At 45.0% G+C, this 18,161-nt stretch overlaps 1 protein-coding gene across 2 annotated transcripts in view; it reads right to left on the reverse strand.

Annotated features, from left to right (window-relative positions):
- The window catches only part of ralgapa2 (Ral GTPase activating protein catalytic subunit alpha 2), an 89,651-nt gene that overhangs the window by 6,239 nt on the left and 65,251 nt on the right, over positions 1–18,161 (reverse strand). For both annotated transcript variants that reach the window (XM_070841911.1, XM_070841910.1), the window contains one exon: positions 1,439–1,560. In XM_070841911.1, the coding sequence (XP_070698012.1) occupies positions 1,439–1,560 (122 nt within the window). The remainder of the gene's footprint in view (positions 1–1,438; positions 1,561–18,161) is intronic.

Raw genomic sequence — 18,161 nt, forward strand, 5'->3', positions numbered from 1 at the left:
GGGAGTCCTGGATAAAATATGAATGGACACACACGCACACACACACACACACAGACACACACACACCCTCCCATTAGCCTATTAATCTATTTACGAGCAAAGATTCCGGGGATATACAAATTGTCGCTCAGAACGAGTTTCCGCAGCAGTAAGGGTGATACAACAGCCTTACAGACTTCATTATGTTACGGCCTCTCACATTAGCCACAGCATATGTGCCATGCTGTGAAACATCATTGTAAAGCCTGGCTAACCTCTCTAGCCTCCCTCTGTCCAGCCACAAAGGAACCCTGGATTGAAACAGTCCTCAAGTCTTCCTCCCTCCTTCGCTCCCACCAGCTCCCCCTCCTTTCTATACCTCTGGACCTGGCTCTATTTTATCCCCGTCAGCCCTTCTCTTTAAGCTGCTTTGGTGCTGAGGATGAGAAGAGGTGACTGGGGGTCAGTCTGGGCAGATTTTATTTTTATACATCTGCAGAAGAGATGGGCCAACAGCATGGTAATGTGGCGGACCACCTCTTGCCTGCCTTTAACAGCCTGAATATCGCACCTGCCATCACACACACACACACACACACACACACACACACACACACAGAGTCTAGAAAAATCTGACATTTAATTCTCACATGCCAACATAAACGACAAAAATATTACATACACTTTAAAGCGGCCTTAAAGCATATAAGCACTGACAGATTTGAAAATGACAAGACGGCATGGTATTGTGGAGTGCTTTCCTTGTCAAAACAGAACGTGTGTCAGGATCCAATAGAGTGGAAAAGTGCAATTCTGTATTGATTTCAGTGCTGTTGCAGATCGATCAGAGCTGGTACAAGTAAGAAGAACACGATAAGACATGTTTTCCATTCTATTCATCATGGACTGATAAGAGTGCTGTGCTGACATCCGCGAGCTGCTGTTTGTCGGTCGAATCTTTTAAGTGTTGGTGAATGAGCTCATGAAGACATGCGCATGCGTACACACACATATATATACAAACGTGCACTCTGTGACCGCCATTTAACAAGGCTGCTTATATTCATAGGAAAGTAATTGCACGGAAAGAAGAAACGACAAGAGATGAACAAAGTGGTGTGAGTGGGGCTTGAGGAAGTGGAGAAAGCAGTGTGTTTGAAGTCAGTCGGACAGCGTGAAGAGCCGGGCCAGTCGTTTGATATTCATCAGTGAGCGTAGGTGTGGAAGAAGAGGGGAGAGAAAGAGGGGGGCGGAGGATGTGATTGGGGGCAAACAGGTGTGTTGTGGTGCAGGAGGAGGAGGAGGAGGAGAAACCGATATGGAGAAAGTGGCAAGAAAATAGATGACGCAGAAAAGGGTAAAAGGGCAGGAGAGGAAACTGCAAAAATGATGAAGCAATAGTGGGATGGAGATATAGAAAGAAAGGAGGGACAGAGGTGCAGTGTGGTTCATTTCTCACCTGTCCCACTCATTGGATATCCAGGAGATGGGGAGAAGACCTGCGAGGCAAAGTCTTCAAAGGTCATGACCTCTCTGTGGTTCTGAACAATGGCCTCCAAGTAGAGCGCCCGCTCCTCATAGCTGGTCAGCTCTTGTTAAGGAAGAGAACATAATGGTGTGTTGGACAAAAACAAGGCAGCACGGTATAGCTAGCCTGTGACTAAAACTCACACTCACAAAAAATTTGCACATTTCAGAATGTCATCAAAACATCCATCTGTACAATTTGTGAGTTGGAACAAGTCATAGCAACAGTTACCAATCACATTTTTTTCAGCGCTGCACTGCATATACATGTAATGTGGGAGCGAGAGGCAGCTTTACGGAGCAGGGCAGCTCCACCATCAGCAACCCCGCCAGAAGCAAAGATGGAACAATCAGCCATGCCACACATCCCCAAAAGAGAAAGCAGTCTCCAAAATAATCATAAAAAAGACAGAAAGAATACATCACTGCTGGCGTGATGCTCCAAACCTCCTCTCCCCCTCTCTCGTCCCTCTCTTCTCTCTAATAGAACCCCTGCTGCAGGCAGCATGTCTAGGACCACCCTCCCCGATGTGCTGCCTGCCACTTCTCCGTGCCATCAGGGGGAAAATTGGAGCCATTTGAAATTCAGAGTGACAAGCAGTGACTGGAGCCTGGGCAGCCAGCATGCAGGATGGATGGCCGGACTGAAATGAGGAAAACTCAAAAATAAATAAATAAAAAAACGAAACATAAATAACTTAACAAATAAATAAATAAGCCTGCTAAATTGTTGCCGGGCGAGGGTGGTAAACATTCTGATGGCCATTATCATATCATTACCATAGATATATCGTGCTTAGTCTGTTGTGGAATGGAGGCAAGTGCTGGATGAAATATGGTGCAGACAACTATTGCAGTAAAAGGTCTATCTGATGGCATAATGGTAGAAAACACTTTTGAGATTTAACTGTGTGCGTGTATGCTTGACAATGAGTCTGATTATTCCCACGGCTGTCTGTTGTGGCAATAGCCGACACCTAACAAACTGCTTGACAAACACATGCATTCTCACTCTCCCTCGCACACACACACACACACACACAACTCTAGCTGCTCAACACAGAGGCGCCCTCCCCCTCATCTCATTATGACTGCAAGGGTGGAGTGGCACTGGGCTGTTGCTGACGCCAAGCCTGAACCAGGCTGAGCTGAGATAGGCTGGACTGGGCCGAGCGGCTCTGGTCTGGGTTAGATAGATAGGATGAGACAGTGACTGGGCAGGGGGCCTGCTATGGGCACATGCCGCCACAGCAGGGGCCAAGGCAGCCATGACCAATGGCTTTGAGGGAACCGTGGCAAAGCGGGGGTGACGGGCACCTGAGCCGAGAGGCACCAGAGGGTACCGTGGCCAAGCTGCTCACAGGGACAGGAAGGGATGGACAGAGGGCAGAATAAGACAAAGGATAGGGTAACAGAGGAAGATAAGGAACAGGATAGGCTGGTATACTTGTGCAAAGGCTGGATATGTTTGGTTCCAATGAACTAAATTGTAAGTCTAACATAGACTTAGTCATAGTCAAGTGCATTTCTTGTAAAAAGCAAAAAACATGAGCAGCATTATTTTACAATGGAAGAAAGAATGGTATAGTGTGAGTGGGTTGAAATAAATATGCTCCTCAGACAGAAACACTTGATTTGTTCCATATAAAAAATTACGGGAATCTACTCAATTATTTTGTTGCAAAATGAGATTCCTGGAGAAGATCTGGACACTTGTCAGGACAGAACACCAAGAGATCCATTAAAATAAAAGCTCATATTCCCTACCTCAAGTAGGAAAAGAGGAATGGAAAGACAGAAATGAACAAATAAAATAAGCACACTTTAAGACCTGTATACTAATATACTGTATTTGATTTACTCCACACTGCCAACATTGCCATTTAAGAGATGCAGAGCAGCATGACTTTAGGCACGTAAAAGCACTTCCCTTGAGCTCTACATCTGTCTTCCAGTCATAGCCAGACATGCAACGTCATTGTTTTCTGTCACTTGCTGGAAACAGTATTGGACAAAGAGTGGGCATCCCAGTCTCTGCTGCCATGGTAACTTGGGTCACGGCTCTGTGTGGTGGGTCATATCCAGGCTTTTATGGATGACAGACAGAGAGGAAAGATGTTTGTAAAAGAACGAAATGTGCCCAGATAGGTAATAGGTGGAAGACAAAATATAGTACAAGTTAAAGGACTTAATGAAAAGAAATGAGAGAAGTTAGAAGAAAGCCCACAGGAGAAAGACAAGAAGGGACGAGGAAAAGAAAAGAGAAAGAGAACCTCAGCACAGCATGGGTCAACAGAGCCATATGGCTGTCCATTATCAGAGATGCAGATGACTGGAGGCCTGTTATTGAGATTCCTAAAGCAAATATTGACTCCAGCTGGAGCAGACGCTCTCTCTGACTCTGACACGCGCTTCTCCTCCACTACTTCCTTCCGCTGCCCTCTATCTAACTTAGACAAATGGATTATAGTGGGTGAGAAAAAAACTTCAAAGAATAAAATGAAGGTAGATAGTGTAGAATTGTCGGGGGACGAGAGAAAATATATGACATGCTGCCAGAGAGGACGACAGCCGGTGAGGGAGGGAGACTAATAAAGGGTATTTTGGAGATGAGTGAAAGCGAGAGCCATAATCAGCTCACTTCTGTAAATGTATGATGCTTTCTGTAAGTAAAAAAGGCACACCTGATGCACAGTGAGGGGTAATCTTGCCCTCTCTCTCTCGCACTCCCCCATCTTTCTGCTTGTCTCTAATTACTAAGCCATGGGCACAGCTTGTTCTCCTGCATATGCACAGATGCTGCTGCCTCCATGCAGTAACTTAATCAAGGGACACGTCCACAACAGTGACGCAAAGACTGTGTCCACATCCTGGACACCAAACCCACTGACACTGACCTACTTTTGGGGAAAAAAAAAAAAAAAAAAGGCTGCGGATACTGCTGATGAGTGCCTGGCTACGCTTGGCCACGAAAGATGAATCACAAAGTACAACATGTTATACTTTATGAAAATGTGATGTACTACAAAAGCCTCTCTGATGAGCTGTACTACTGTAGCACATGAAGCTCCACTATATTTTGCGCTAAAAATACATTCTCATAAAGCTCGGCATGCAACATACAAAATGGAAAATGCAGCCAGGTCTACATTTCCACAGATGGACTACAATTTAAGTCAGCCGTGACATAACCGTCATTTACAGCTGAACTGGGCGGACAAGCAAGACAAGCCAGTGTGTGGGAAGAGAGTGTGTTGCGCCACTTTGGGAATTTCTGAGGAACCCCTACGTTCCAAGCGGCTGCATTCCCATTAGGGAGAAGAGAGGGAAACCAATGTAATGTCTATGGGGTGTGGCAACCACTGGGCTGGTAACGAGAAAAAAAGATCTCCCAGGTCTGAGTTAATGTAAAACAACTTTTGTTAGGGGCTGACATTTGGATACATGGAGGCTGGGGTTGGGGGGTTCTGAAGGTGGGGAGGGAGTATTTGCTATAAAAACCACTCTATTAACTACAATATTAACACATTTAAGATAATGTGTTTTAGTCTCTCCCACCCTGTACCCTGCTTGCCCTCTTTGTGTGGTCACCACTGGTGACAAAGGCAGTGACTTGCGGTTGGGCACGAACACACAAATCGCAGCTTACAGAGAGACAGCATTCAACATTAAACCTGTGCAGACATATGCGCACGTGTATACGACTCAGCCTACGTGTACATGCATATGTATCTGTGGGTGTGTGTACGTATTTATACATATGCATGCATGCTGGCCAGATGGCAGGGGGGTAGCTCTGGGGGAATGGTAGGGGTCAAGCATCTTTGCGGATCAAAGCCAAGGTCAGGGCAGCTGCAGTGGCCCATGTTCAAGGTGAATGGAGGCCTCAGATGGCTCTTCATTAGCAGGCTGCTCCAACCCTGCTGGACCCCATCAGCCAACCGCCACCAACCTTCATCATCATCTCTCTCTCTCTCCGCTCACAGGGACCTGTCCTGAAAATGCCTGTCCACTGGGATCCATTTTGAGCCGTGTGGGACCCCGCCCAGCCCATGCAGACACGTACACATGGTCACACACAGGCGTTTGTGCATAAGTAGGCACAAGACACACTAACACCCTCCACCCACACACACTGTTCTCCAAAAGAGCCCATGTTGACCTCTGAACTGGTGTCTCTCTAGAGAGCAGCATCCTGACCAACCAGCCTCCGTCTTTGTGTTGGTTAGTCCTCCTGCTGACAAAAGGCCTCACGCCACCACTGGCCTCTGACACACACTCACCATCTTTTAAACTCATAAAGCCAGCAGGAACATTTGGGCATCATGACTTTAGACAATATTCTGACCACCAGCACGTGTGTATTATTGAGGCAAAACAAACATAGGAATGTATTTCTTTTCTCATACAATAATAGATAGTGAAATGGGTTTTAAACCTGTGACAATAAGACCCATGTTTACAAGTACTAGCAGTCACCTTCCTTGCATTTTGCTGGAGCACTGCAAAACTTCTTAATGTTTAACTGCCACCAGCTGTCAATCACCAAGCATGAGCCATCAGTTGAAATGTTTATTGCTTCACCCACACGCTCGTGCCTCTACATGGACAAAACAGTAAATGTCATACGGGTCAGGAGATGACAAAGAACCCAAATGGTCCATGGTGTGACATCCCATCTGGAGTTTGCCAAATGGAAGTTCAGGGACTCTTGAAAACATGATAGGACAAATGTTAGTTGGTCTAAATGCCTAGTGAACACTAGTTGTATATCTGGTGAAGATAAGATAACGCTAAACGCCTCAGGAACACCATCTCAACAGTGAACTGTATTGGCTGCCCTGCCAAATCCCAGACTGCAACTCTGTTTTGTGATTTATTGGTACAAAACAAGAAAAGTTTCTTCCTTTTGCAGTAAATGCAAACGACCAGATTGAATGAGATAGACAGAGACACACACACACACACAGGTCAGGCAGGGCAGGAGGTGAAGGTCCAGATAAGGTCAAAGAGCATTAAAAAAAAATATATACATTTTTATCCACACAAGTCAGCTGATAGGTGCAGGTAAGGTGTCTGCTCCCTCCCCTTTTGTCAAAGATGTCCTTCAGTTTATAAGAGTGCTGCCCCTTGGGCCGCAGTCTTTCTGCTTAATTAGGACAATTTCATAGTCAAGTTACATCTTAACAACGTATGACAGCCTTGATCCTTAAAACCTTGTATTTGGATAAGGAAAAGTCTTCTAAAAAATAAATGGAAGAAACCTCAGGAAAAGCCACAGAGGAAGGATCAGTGTTTCAGGACGGACAGACACGCAATAGATGTTTGTATAGAATATGAACAAGGGATAAAATATAAGGGTTACAGAGGTCAGACAAGTATGAAGGAGCGTGTAATGTTTCTTGGCTGTCTCTGAGAAATCACATAGCTGTTGAGAGTTACTGTTGTTACTTGATTGACTTACTTGATCAAACTTGTGTCTATGTCAAGCAGAGGCAATGATCAGCATCTCAGTTTTAATAGAATTTATGAGTGGGAAATAATGTGGCATGTATTTACACAGCACATACACAGGCCTTTAATCTAATTATTTGGGAGTGATCATCCAGCTTTACAGGAACATATAGAGTATCACTGTAGCAGCGGAAGTTAACTCCATGACTGCAAATAATAAAAAGTACCCCGTATTTCATTTTTGAAAAACTATGCAACACATAATGTTTTTTCAGATCAGTCCGACTTTAACCATGAGAGAGCCAAATTGATTTCCCTGTTGGTCTAGGAGTATACAATGATCCATGGTGTCAAAAGCTGCACCGAGACCCAGGAATAGAAGAGGTGGAACACAAATTATTGAGCAGAAGACTGTTCACCACTTTACTAAGTGCCATTTCAGGGGAGTGACAGAACCTGAAAGCAGATTGAAAAGGTTAAAAAAAGAATACTGTTAAATATGTAGGCTGAAAGTTGCTGAGACATAACTCTTTCTAATATTTTTGAAAAGAATAGAAGGTTAGAGACTTGTCAATAAATATTTAGTGACCCTGGATCAAGCTGTGTTCTTTTACGTAGAGGCTTAACCACAGCAGTGTCAATGTTAGTTGGAACAGTTCCAATCATAAGTGACAAATTAACAATACTCAGCTTTGTAGGCCCCAGAAATCACTAAGTTAAGCTGGTAGGCAGGTAGTTGGTCAGGAAGCCAAAACCAGTTTGAAGAACATTTCAACAAAGACATTCTCAAAATTTGTAAGAACGGAGACTGGGATTACCTGGGATTCAACATATGGTAAATGGTGTGTATTTGTATAGCACCTTTCTAGTCATTTTGACCACTCAAAGCGCTTTTGTACATTACATCCTCATTCACCCATTCACACATCATTCACTCAGGAGGAATCTAAGTTGGAGGAGACTATTCTTTCACACACTGAAGCTACGCTATGCTATGCTATGCTATGCTACGCTATGCTATGCTATGCTCTGCTTCAGGAGCAAGTTGGGGGTCAGTCTGAGCCACAGCCGCCTGCTACATATATGAATAAAAACGATTCGGCAGAAGTAACTGAAAATCGAAAGCTGTAAAAGGCGAGTAGTTAACAGGTGGCTGCTTTTGAGTAAGCTTGGCTACAGTGTCAATCAGAAACCTAGGATCTGTTTTTATTGTTACTAATTAAGCGAGAGAAATACGCAGCAGACAGAGCATGCTTGCAATTCAATATACACTTGTGCCACTTTGACTTTCTGTTTTTGGAGACAAGAAAGGGCTCTGTGACTTGTAACATTTTCAACAGGGCACATCTGCACAGTGAAAGGAGCCGGAACTACTAGCAATAATTCACCATGTTTAGTTTAAGCTGATGAACCAATGTAGCCTTCAACTTTAGAGAGAAGTACAGAGCAGTTCAGAACTCCTTGTCTGGGAATTATCCCCCAGTAGAAACTGTGAGACTACCACCTTGTGAAACACTGACTGAAGAAAATCCCAATCAGGATTTACTGTAGGTTTCCATTATCCTCAGAGAGGACACATGACTCACCATCATACATTATGATTCTACATTTTACCTGAATAAACTCAATACTACTAGACCCCCTTTTGCTGTGCATGGGGAAGAGCCATTCCTACGCTCCTTGGGCATCCACAGTAGCATCCAAGGTTAACCCTGTTTGTAGAAGCGCTATGGTAAAAGGGACTCTTGTAGTGGAGAGGGACAGTTTAGAGATGAGGTGGAGGGTGCCTCTAGGTGCTTGACCCCCTCCTCTCTGAGCCCCACATCTGCCCATTAACCTGGGCCAATCAACTTGACCTTGGTGAGAAGAGGAGCTTGGGAGTAGCTCACAGCACCATTGACCTCCCAGCAGTCACATAATTGGCCTGTTAAGAGGAAGGGATTGGTGGGGGGGGGGGTGCTTGGTTGTGGCACTGTAAGCAGGGTAAAAAAGCTTATGTGGTCATTATTTTTTTTTGAAAATGCCTTAGTGCCACAGTGCCTCCCCATATCGAATGCACCCTAACAGTAATAGTGCTGGATATAACAAATACTTTTCATCCACATGGATACTTTTAAGGGTCAATTCTCCTGCTCAGGTGGTGTGCTACGAAGAAAGTATGATATGAAAAATGATTGGGGGGGAAAAGACCTTGGATATAGGCTGCTGTTAACGAAAGCAGGCTGGTGTAACACAAACATGTTTGTTTTCATGAACTATTACTCATTATGGCAAAGGATATACGAGACAGGAAAATGGCTAAGAGGCTGGGAAATGTACAGAGGGGGCAAAGGATTGGTGGAGACACAAAAATAAGGGATAGAACTATGACTAGAAAAAAGGCGGAGATGGGGGGGAGTGGGGGTGGTAGAGAAGAGGATGGGAAAAAAAGAGGGATGAAGCCGAGCAGGTGTTGATTGGAGAGAGGCCAGGCGGTGAGTGCCAGCGGTACCTGTTGTCACAGCGAGGGCTGAGGTGTGAAGCTCGTCTCAGCAGAGGCCCTTAGAGGTGTGAGGTGATTATGAGAAAACGGGGAGGAAGACAGAGACATTTAGACGGAGAAACACGGGAAGAAAGGAAGATGGGGACAGTGAGAGTGAATGTGGCAATAAAGCTGGCTGCTGGAATAATGGCAGAGAGGGAAGGAACAACAGATTGAGATGGATAAAGTGAGAGCGTGTATGACAGAAACTAGCCTGTAAGGTGATTGTATAGTGTGTCTATGCGTGTGTGTGCATGCGTTTGTGTGTGTTTGTGTGTGTCCCACTCCCATTTTATATGACACCTACTCAAACCTTGGTGTCTCATTAAACAGCTTTTTGCTGTAGACACAGCAGCAGGATAGAAAACGACAGAATGTGTCACAGATGCATTATGATGAGTGGAGGTGTTTGTGTGTCCATTTTCTCGGTGTGCATAGACATACACAATATCAGATGCTCTGGAGGAATAGCTGGTTTCAGAGAGTTTTAACAAGTAGCCTAATTAGGAGCGGGGCCAAGAAACCGGAGCTCAGGAGCCCCACAGGAGTCGGGTCAAACAGAAAGCCCAGGTTAATGACACCTCCTGAGGGGTGAGTTTCCCCACAGCAAGAGCTCTCTAAGCTCCAACCTCCACACCTCTCTACCGTCCATCTGGCATTCAGACAGCGAGATGGGAAGTTATGGCTGTGACATCACTCCTAACCTGTGACATCATCAGTGCCCATCAGTGATTTCACACGGGTTTGCCACAGCTGCAGACAAAATCTGATGTCTGCTAGCTGGCATGAGCAGGTTATTTATGAGCTGATTGGAGGAAGTAGTCACCCATTTTCTCAAGTCTCTGGCAGCCCACCATTCCTCTGGGGGACGCTAAAAATCGATTTCTCCTCCACAACAAATCACAAGACCAGCACCTACACAAAAGTCAATGTTGACCTCTAAACTATGCTGAGACCAAATGATTGTTGGGGGTTCGCAGAATATAAATGATAAAGCAACAAGTCATCCTCAAACCACGGAGACTGGATAGGCACAAGATACCTGGTGACATCATAATGTGTTAGCGTGGTTTGTTCAACACACCATGACTGCCATCAAAGCCTACTGGGCTTGTGTATTCAGATGAGCTGAGTCTGTAACCAATCTCCTTTTCAAAGGACTCTGGTCTCCATTGATGAGTCCTAACGCAGCAGCCTTAGATGTGAAACACAATGGGTCGACATGATTAATCAAACACAGGCCCATTATAGCCGGACAGTCACACAGGCCTCCACCGTGCATTAACAGAAAGTCATAATAAGATGAGCAAAAAGGCTCATAGGGATGAAGATTAACAGATACAGTTCTGTGACTGGCTGAGTTAGAGTTCTCTCTGAAGGTCCCCTTTGTCAGTGATGATGACCAGATTGACATGAATGCCTCAGCCTTCTGGAAACATTATTAGGTCAGGATAAAGGTGTGCATCTTATGAGTTATCAGAGGTGAATATGCGGCATATTTTTCCTTCACTTCCTGATATTTGAATTGTTCCGAATCGAGACAGGGAACAACAGCATCTATCTGATCTCAATTTGAACTTCTAATAAAAAGTCAAAAATGAAACAGGGAAGGGCACACCAGACTCAGACTTTGATTGAAATCCATCTGATTACTTATGAGGCATTTCACCTCTTCTTTCTTCCAACTTCCATGATGAAATTTATAGCGTGATAATTATCATCAGGCTACACACTCAAACTGAGGTTCTGCCCACCTATACCCACCTAGAAGCAGCAATCAAAGTAAGCTGATGTTCTATAATCTGTTTGACACATCTAGAAAACTAGTCTGACACTTAAATTGCACGAAGAGTGTGCCAACTCCGGGTCATGCCAAATGGCTCTGATTTTAACCATATGATAACACCGTTCAGACAAGTGCTGATGAAATATTAAAACAAAATGAACAGAGGCTTCTGCAATTTTAATGATGCTTGTGGCATGTGCGACAGAATAACTGTGATGCCTCAACGCCAAGCATCTCTGTCTGCTTCCCCGCCAAGACATGCTGCACATGAAGTCTCTTGTTCTGCCATTGCCCCCTCTATAAAGGGTTCATCGGGCCAATTAGGCTGCCTGGCCTTATGCAAAATGCCAGGCATTTAGTGGGAATGATAATGATTAGCACCAGGTTACATATGATCACAGCTGTGGTGAATGCACAGAGCAGAGAGGGTTAGTTACTGGGGGCAAGAGTGATTTCAGTTGCCCTCAAATTTGCATTTTAGACATATTTCAATCGATGCCATTGTGATTAAAATGAGATATGAATTCTCATCTACAAATGACACATGCAGATGCCGGACTGTTAGGCCAATTTAATCACGATGAATGAATATGTTGTTGTTGATGAGTCAAGGATATGATGCAGATTTAAGATTTTTGTTGTTAGGCAATAATGTTATGTTAAGAATTCCGTACAGGCAGCCCTCAGCCTCAAAATAAGGCCATCACTGACTTTTAGGTGCAAAACCTGTACACATTTTTTTCATTTTTGCATTTGAGCCTTCAGAACCTGAAAGCAAGTTTATAGTGGTCTACATGAAATGAATGTGCTGTGTGGGTGAGGGGCTGGGGACAGCCGGGAAAAGAGGCCCAGCCTTCTACCTGCTGTAACTGTAATGGATGAGGAGGACGGCAAAGGGAGATGTATATATGCATAAACACACAAGCATGCACACAGACAGACACACACACACACACACACACAAAACCTTGAGCAAAAAAGAAAATGGACTTCTGTGTTGGCAACAGCTTTTCCCTAATCCTCGCCCCTGGGCTATATTGTGCAGTCAAGCAGGCTATTACATGGCAACAATTAGGGGGGCTGGAGCCCAACACCTGGTCGTCTCCTATTCTGGCCCTTCAGTGGCAGCTGACTGTACAGTCTCACAGCCAGGTGGCCCTCCTTCAATGACATTAGCTAGTCACTTCAGGGTTAATCAGGAGCCTGCCATCATCCAGTGGGCATGCATAGAGCCCCATTCAGACTGGAAGCTTTTATAGGGGAAAAGGGACGACGGAGACAATGTTGTTATAAAAACTTGTTCAACTGAAGATGTCAGACAGAGAGCCCAGATAATCAAAATTAACTTGGGGGAGGGGTTAGGGCCTCTTTCGTGGCCTAAGTTTCTGTGTGCTGCCTTGATTGGCTCAAACGGAGCTAGCAGCATGTCAACTCTGCATCCTGCAGATTATAATGGACCTTTTCATGGGTATACAAAAACAGATGGAGGAGCGGGAAGTGCTATACATCCATGCAGACGGGTGATGATGTGGGGGGAGGCAAGCTGAATTTCGTCAAAGTCGGCAGATACAAAAACAAGTGGGTGTAGCTACAGAAGCCCGGCTATATCTGTCGACACAAAGCCCCATTCCAAAGCCCCCTGGCTTGGAGATCTGAGGGTAAATAACACTCATTAGAATAACAAAAGCTATAGATTTGTACCCAAATCAGCTAGAGTCTCATCAATAGTAATTAGTGGCTATACATAACTAATGAAGATGTGTACACTACATTAAACAAAGGTACTGGAAGCTGTTGTATATCTAAACACTGAGTGTGGGATAAGTGGATGTGTGCGGCACAAGGCTTTTCTTACATTTTAACCACACACAAAAAAGGATACATGATGAACACACAGAAATAATTATCACGTGTTGCATCAAACCTATTTCTAATGCCGCACTGTATGACAAAGATGCATTTAGTTTTTTAAGTTAAGAGGACCCCCCCCCCCCCCCACCACCACCACCACCACCAACTACATTGTGCTGTGCCTGCATCAGCAACAAACAATACTTTTCCTTTGTTTGATATCAAACTCAATATTATCGCAGCCTGTTCTCATGGACAGACACAGAAAGATTTGGCCAATATTTCTCAGTGCTTCTCTTTCAGCCACAATCACCACTTGACAATGAAACACAGACTATCAGTATTAACACATCAAAGGCTGCTTTCTGTAAGAAGAGGCAGACAATGCACAGCGATGCGTACTTAAATGTTTTGTTTTTGTTATTGCTTTGTTTGTCTTGCCTTGTCTGTCAATGCAGAAAATTCCATTTAGTGCAAAAATGCAAATGCTGCGAGGCACAAGGACATCCTCTAAAAGAGAACAATGGCCACAGGCCAGCAGAGGAGCAGACATTGCCTTTGAACTATTTAAAAAGGCATTCATGTGCAACTTATAAATAATCAACTAATTCCTTCTTAAAACAGCCAATTAAGTCTGTGACATTAAAAGCAATGCAGCCTTATGTAAAAAGAAAGAGAGCAATCCTAGTCTTCAGACGAAAAAAGAGAATTGAAAATTCAATGGCCATTTAGGGACAAAGAAACCCAATAGTGTCACAAGGTCTCCTCACAAGAGTCCAGAAAAACCCAGGGCCACATCAGAGACCAAGAGATTCCAGGGGAGAATGATGAGTGACATTTCACTGACATTTCCCAGCAGCATTCAATGCGGGGCTGTCTCAAGACGGCGTCAGAAATATCTATGGATATGCTTGCGTGTGACACAGGCGTTAAGGGATGCGGGTGCTTTCAGGGGACGGCCTCAGCTCTGGGGCCGGTGATGAGGAGCATGGACCCTGGGAGATTGAATGGTAATCACTGGAGCACAGATAATGGATGATTGAAGGCTCTTTCTGCGCCGCTGTTGGATTTCAATATCAGAGAGGCCCTAGAATTGGGATTCTTATCAGGGGCGGTGTGTCAAACAAAGGAGAGCTGAGCGTGAAATATGGGGTCCAACTCAGGCACACGACCATGGCGATTAGCACAAGGATAAAAAAGGCCGTGCAAACAAAGGAGGGCAGCTTTAGCTGGACAAAGGACTGTCCACTGCCTTGTAACAAGAGACACGGAAGGAAGAAGGGACATAAAGGAAGGGAGAGTAGTTGGTGGTAAAAGGAGGACAGGACAAGAGTTTTGCTGAGATGGCTGGAAGATGAATAGTGACAGAGCCAACTGTTAAAGAGTGTTCCAGATTCCCTGCCTCTGAAGAGGAATAATGGACCAGCAGGGATGAAATGCAATATACCCCGCCTCAAAGCCATTCATACACATCCAAACAAACACACATCGTCATTCACGTACACAATCATACACACAAACACACATGGTGGCACGAGGCTTCACATCTCTGCCAAGTCCATCACAAAAAACAAAACAAAAAAAAACAACAAAATTATTCCAATTTATCCCCGGATTCCAAGCGCTACAGCTTGCCAGGAAAGCTCATTAACCCTCCCTTCAAGAACCCTGAGACAAAAGAGGGGAAAACAAAACATAACTAATCAATGAGAACGCACCCATTGAGGAGGAGGGGGGCCAGAACACGCATCAATTTGGATAACCTGAGAGGGCTAACAGCTTTTGCTTTAGTGTTGCACTGGCTGGCTACGGGGCGGAGAAAGAAAGTTCATTAATTAAACAGGGCTAGGGGGAACAGATGGAATGGCTAGCTGGATGCTTATCACTTAAAGCAGACAGACAGGTTTTTACACCCGTGCTAGAAGCAGCACCACCACACATCAATCACAATGAACATGTCTTTGTAAGGGGAATGCAGTCGGTACTAGTCCAGTGGTGACACCGGGGTCAGAGCATTCTGGCTGATGGACCAATGACCTATTAGCATCAAAGTCATTTCAGTAATTTCATTTTTCTGGTGATGTTCGGCAAAGACATTTGTAGTTTGGACAGTCTTGGTGAGTGTTGACTGCCAAAGCAGCACAGTCAGTCATTCCTTTACATATTAGTAGCCAATCTGAGATGATAACTGACTGTTAGGCCAACACGTTCAAGTGTATGCAAAATATAATGAATGCGATGAAAGTCATGCTATCCTCTTTGTCTGTTCAATCTGTGAGAATTTATTCTATTGAGCCTGAAATTAGGAGAAATAGGAGGCTTCTTTCCAGCAGCAGCAGTATGAAACCACATATTATTATAATAATAATTGAAATTTATAATAAAAAAAGAACAAAGCTAAACTTTTGCAATGAATGAACAATGAAACAAAACAGATCTGTACTTTGGGATCAGTGGAAACCCTTAATTAGTGAATAGTTTAACATTTCAGTGGGATTAGAATATAGACCATACTGACATGCTCTAAAAGTGAGAAGCAAATTGTGACGGTCTTGTCTATGTTATTCTACCTGATACCCAAAGCCGGAGCAGGGGCTAGGGCAGAGAGGGCGACTCCACAAGAAACTGGCAGTCTTACTGGCTTTCACTTTGTCGCTCACAAACACACAGATGTCAGACATGAATGCATAACAGACGGAGAGAGAAGGGGAGGGGCGTGAGGTTGGGGGTTCAAGTTTAAAAATACACAGAGCATGACATTCTTTGGGTTACACTAGGCTGCGCAGTTTCTAATTGTACTACTTGATAACTTCATGGTTACTTGTTATTATATGTGCTGCAAAAAATCATTTATTTTGGCGGGATTGAAAGGAGCACTTCTATTTGCTTGGCACATAAAAGAAAGAAAAAGTCAGAACGGTTGCAGTGAGACACATACGGGAGGCACACAATGCATAATCACACCCGAACACACAAAGCATGATGGTTCTGTAATACCGGAGGCACTACAAAATAAAGGCAGCCTCCATATACCTACAAACACAAACAAAAACACCGACAGGCACAACAGTTTGACACCAGCAGTGTGTGTGCGCTACCCCAGGCGGGGCTTTGGGTCCCTGCTGTTGGCCGTCTGGTTCCACGCCTGCTCTACCTGTGTTTAAAAGGGGCGGCCCCCATGAAGCTCAGACCTCGGAGAACGGGCTGGGCTGGGCCCCCAGGGCTTTCAGGGTGTGGGTGCCATGCAGCGGACGCCTTTTGTTACAGGCTGGGTGTCAAGAGGAGGAGGAACTGATGTGGGGTGGGAGGTGGTGGGGGGAGGAGGAAAAAAAAATGAGTAATGCTATGAGTCATTCTGCATTAGCAGCAGGGGAGGGAGACAGGGAAAGGGGGAGTGGAGAGAATACTTTTGCATGTTGTATGAAGCTAGACGCCATATGCCATCCGAGCTGGGCTGCCTCCTGAGTCAGGGCTCTTGGTTTGACAGGCCTGTGCTTGCCCCCTCCTCACCCCCAAAGCTACCCCCTTCCCTCCTAACGAACACCCTCCTCCCTCTATGCTCCAGCAATGGGCTGCGCAATTGCTTTGGTTGTGCATGGACTGCACTGTGTGTATTTGTGTGTGTGTTGTGGGGGGGGGTACTCAGTGATCTGAACACATCGGACATTGTCGTGAGTCCCGGCAGGAACAGCTGGTCAGCTGGAGAGAAGGGTGGGAGGGGGTAGGGATAAGGAGGGGGAAGAGATGGGAGGCAGTGCGCTACACTGATAATGGGATTAGGTTAAAACATTCAGTGGGGGAAAGACCCCTCCTCTCTGAGTAGCCCCCCAAATACTGCGTAAACTCTCAACCGCTCTATCAAAGCCAATGCCAGCCTCCGCCCAAACCGCCCTGGCCCACTCCAAGCGGGGGCACTTCACCTCAGACATGGGTAGCAACTCCCAACTACCTACCCACCCGACAACATCCAACACCTCCAGCTAAAAGACCTGAATCTAGTAATATGGATATGCCACTTCATAGTTAATATACACCGCACAAGTCAAGGTGATTTCTTAAGCTTACCTTTAAGAATTCTACTGTGTATTACAAACAACTTGGGGCCTATTTAAGAGACCCTTTTGTTGGCCAGCTCTGTTTTCCATAAACAGGAAGTTGGCTAGTTATACTCATATCAGCTCAGACCATTACTTGAATCCAACATATAATGACAAGCTTGGCGTCTCACTGTGCCCAGTCAAGCACTGTGTTCCACAGTGATATAGACTGCTGAGTATTATCTATGAAGCTGCCGACAGTTATGGCACAACAGCTGGCAAATTAGACCTATCAACGATGCTAAATAATTCATGTGAGACAACACTAACATGGCAGATCCTATTCATGACATCCTATCATGCATACAGGCGCACTTTCATCTGCGCTAGGTGAGGAATCTTACAGTATACAAAAGAACGCACAGCCGTTGGACAAAGACACAGTGAGAGTGGGACAATAACTTGCTCAGAAGGGGTGTGAGAATATGTCATTGTCAATGCAGTGACTGTAATAATTATGACGGTGTCGGGGGTGGGGGCATCAACGGCACACAAAGGAGTGCATACAGGATATCATACCCATTATGTTTTCAGTATACATCCATTGAAATTATGTACATCTTGTTTTGGCATTCAGAGGAGCTGAGGGACTGCAGATATGCTCACATGAGCCTGTGAGGGAACATGACAGACTTCGGCAGCTTTCTGGGTTCCACTGAAAGGATCAAGCCTCCCTCTCTTCTTTCTGTTACTGCACACAGACACACACAGACACACACACACACACACACACACCCTAAAAGCCTGGCTCGCATGACTGGCGATGGGCAGAAACAGATTATGGTTATTGATCGCTGCCTGGAGATGGATCTGTGTGTGTGTGTGTGTGTGTGTGTGTGTGTGTGTGTGTGTGTCAGAGCAGAGGAAGGGGACTAAGGGCAGTGTGCAAAAACTATTGATTCTGTCCAGTAGGAAGGCTATGTCTCTGAATCAAGGTCAGTTCTGC

The sequence above is a fragment of the Pempheris klunzingeri genome, chromosome 13 (genome assembly GCF_042242105.1).
Source record: "Pempheris klunzingeri isolate RE-2024b chromosome 13, fPemKlu1.hap1, whole genome shotgun sequence".
NCBI lineage: Eukaryota > Metazoa > Chordata > Actinopteri > Acropomatiformes > Pempheridae > Pempheris > Pempheris klunzingeri.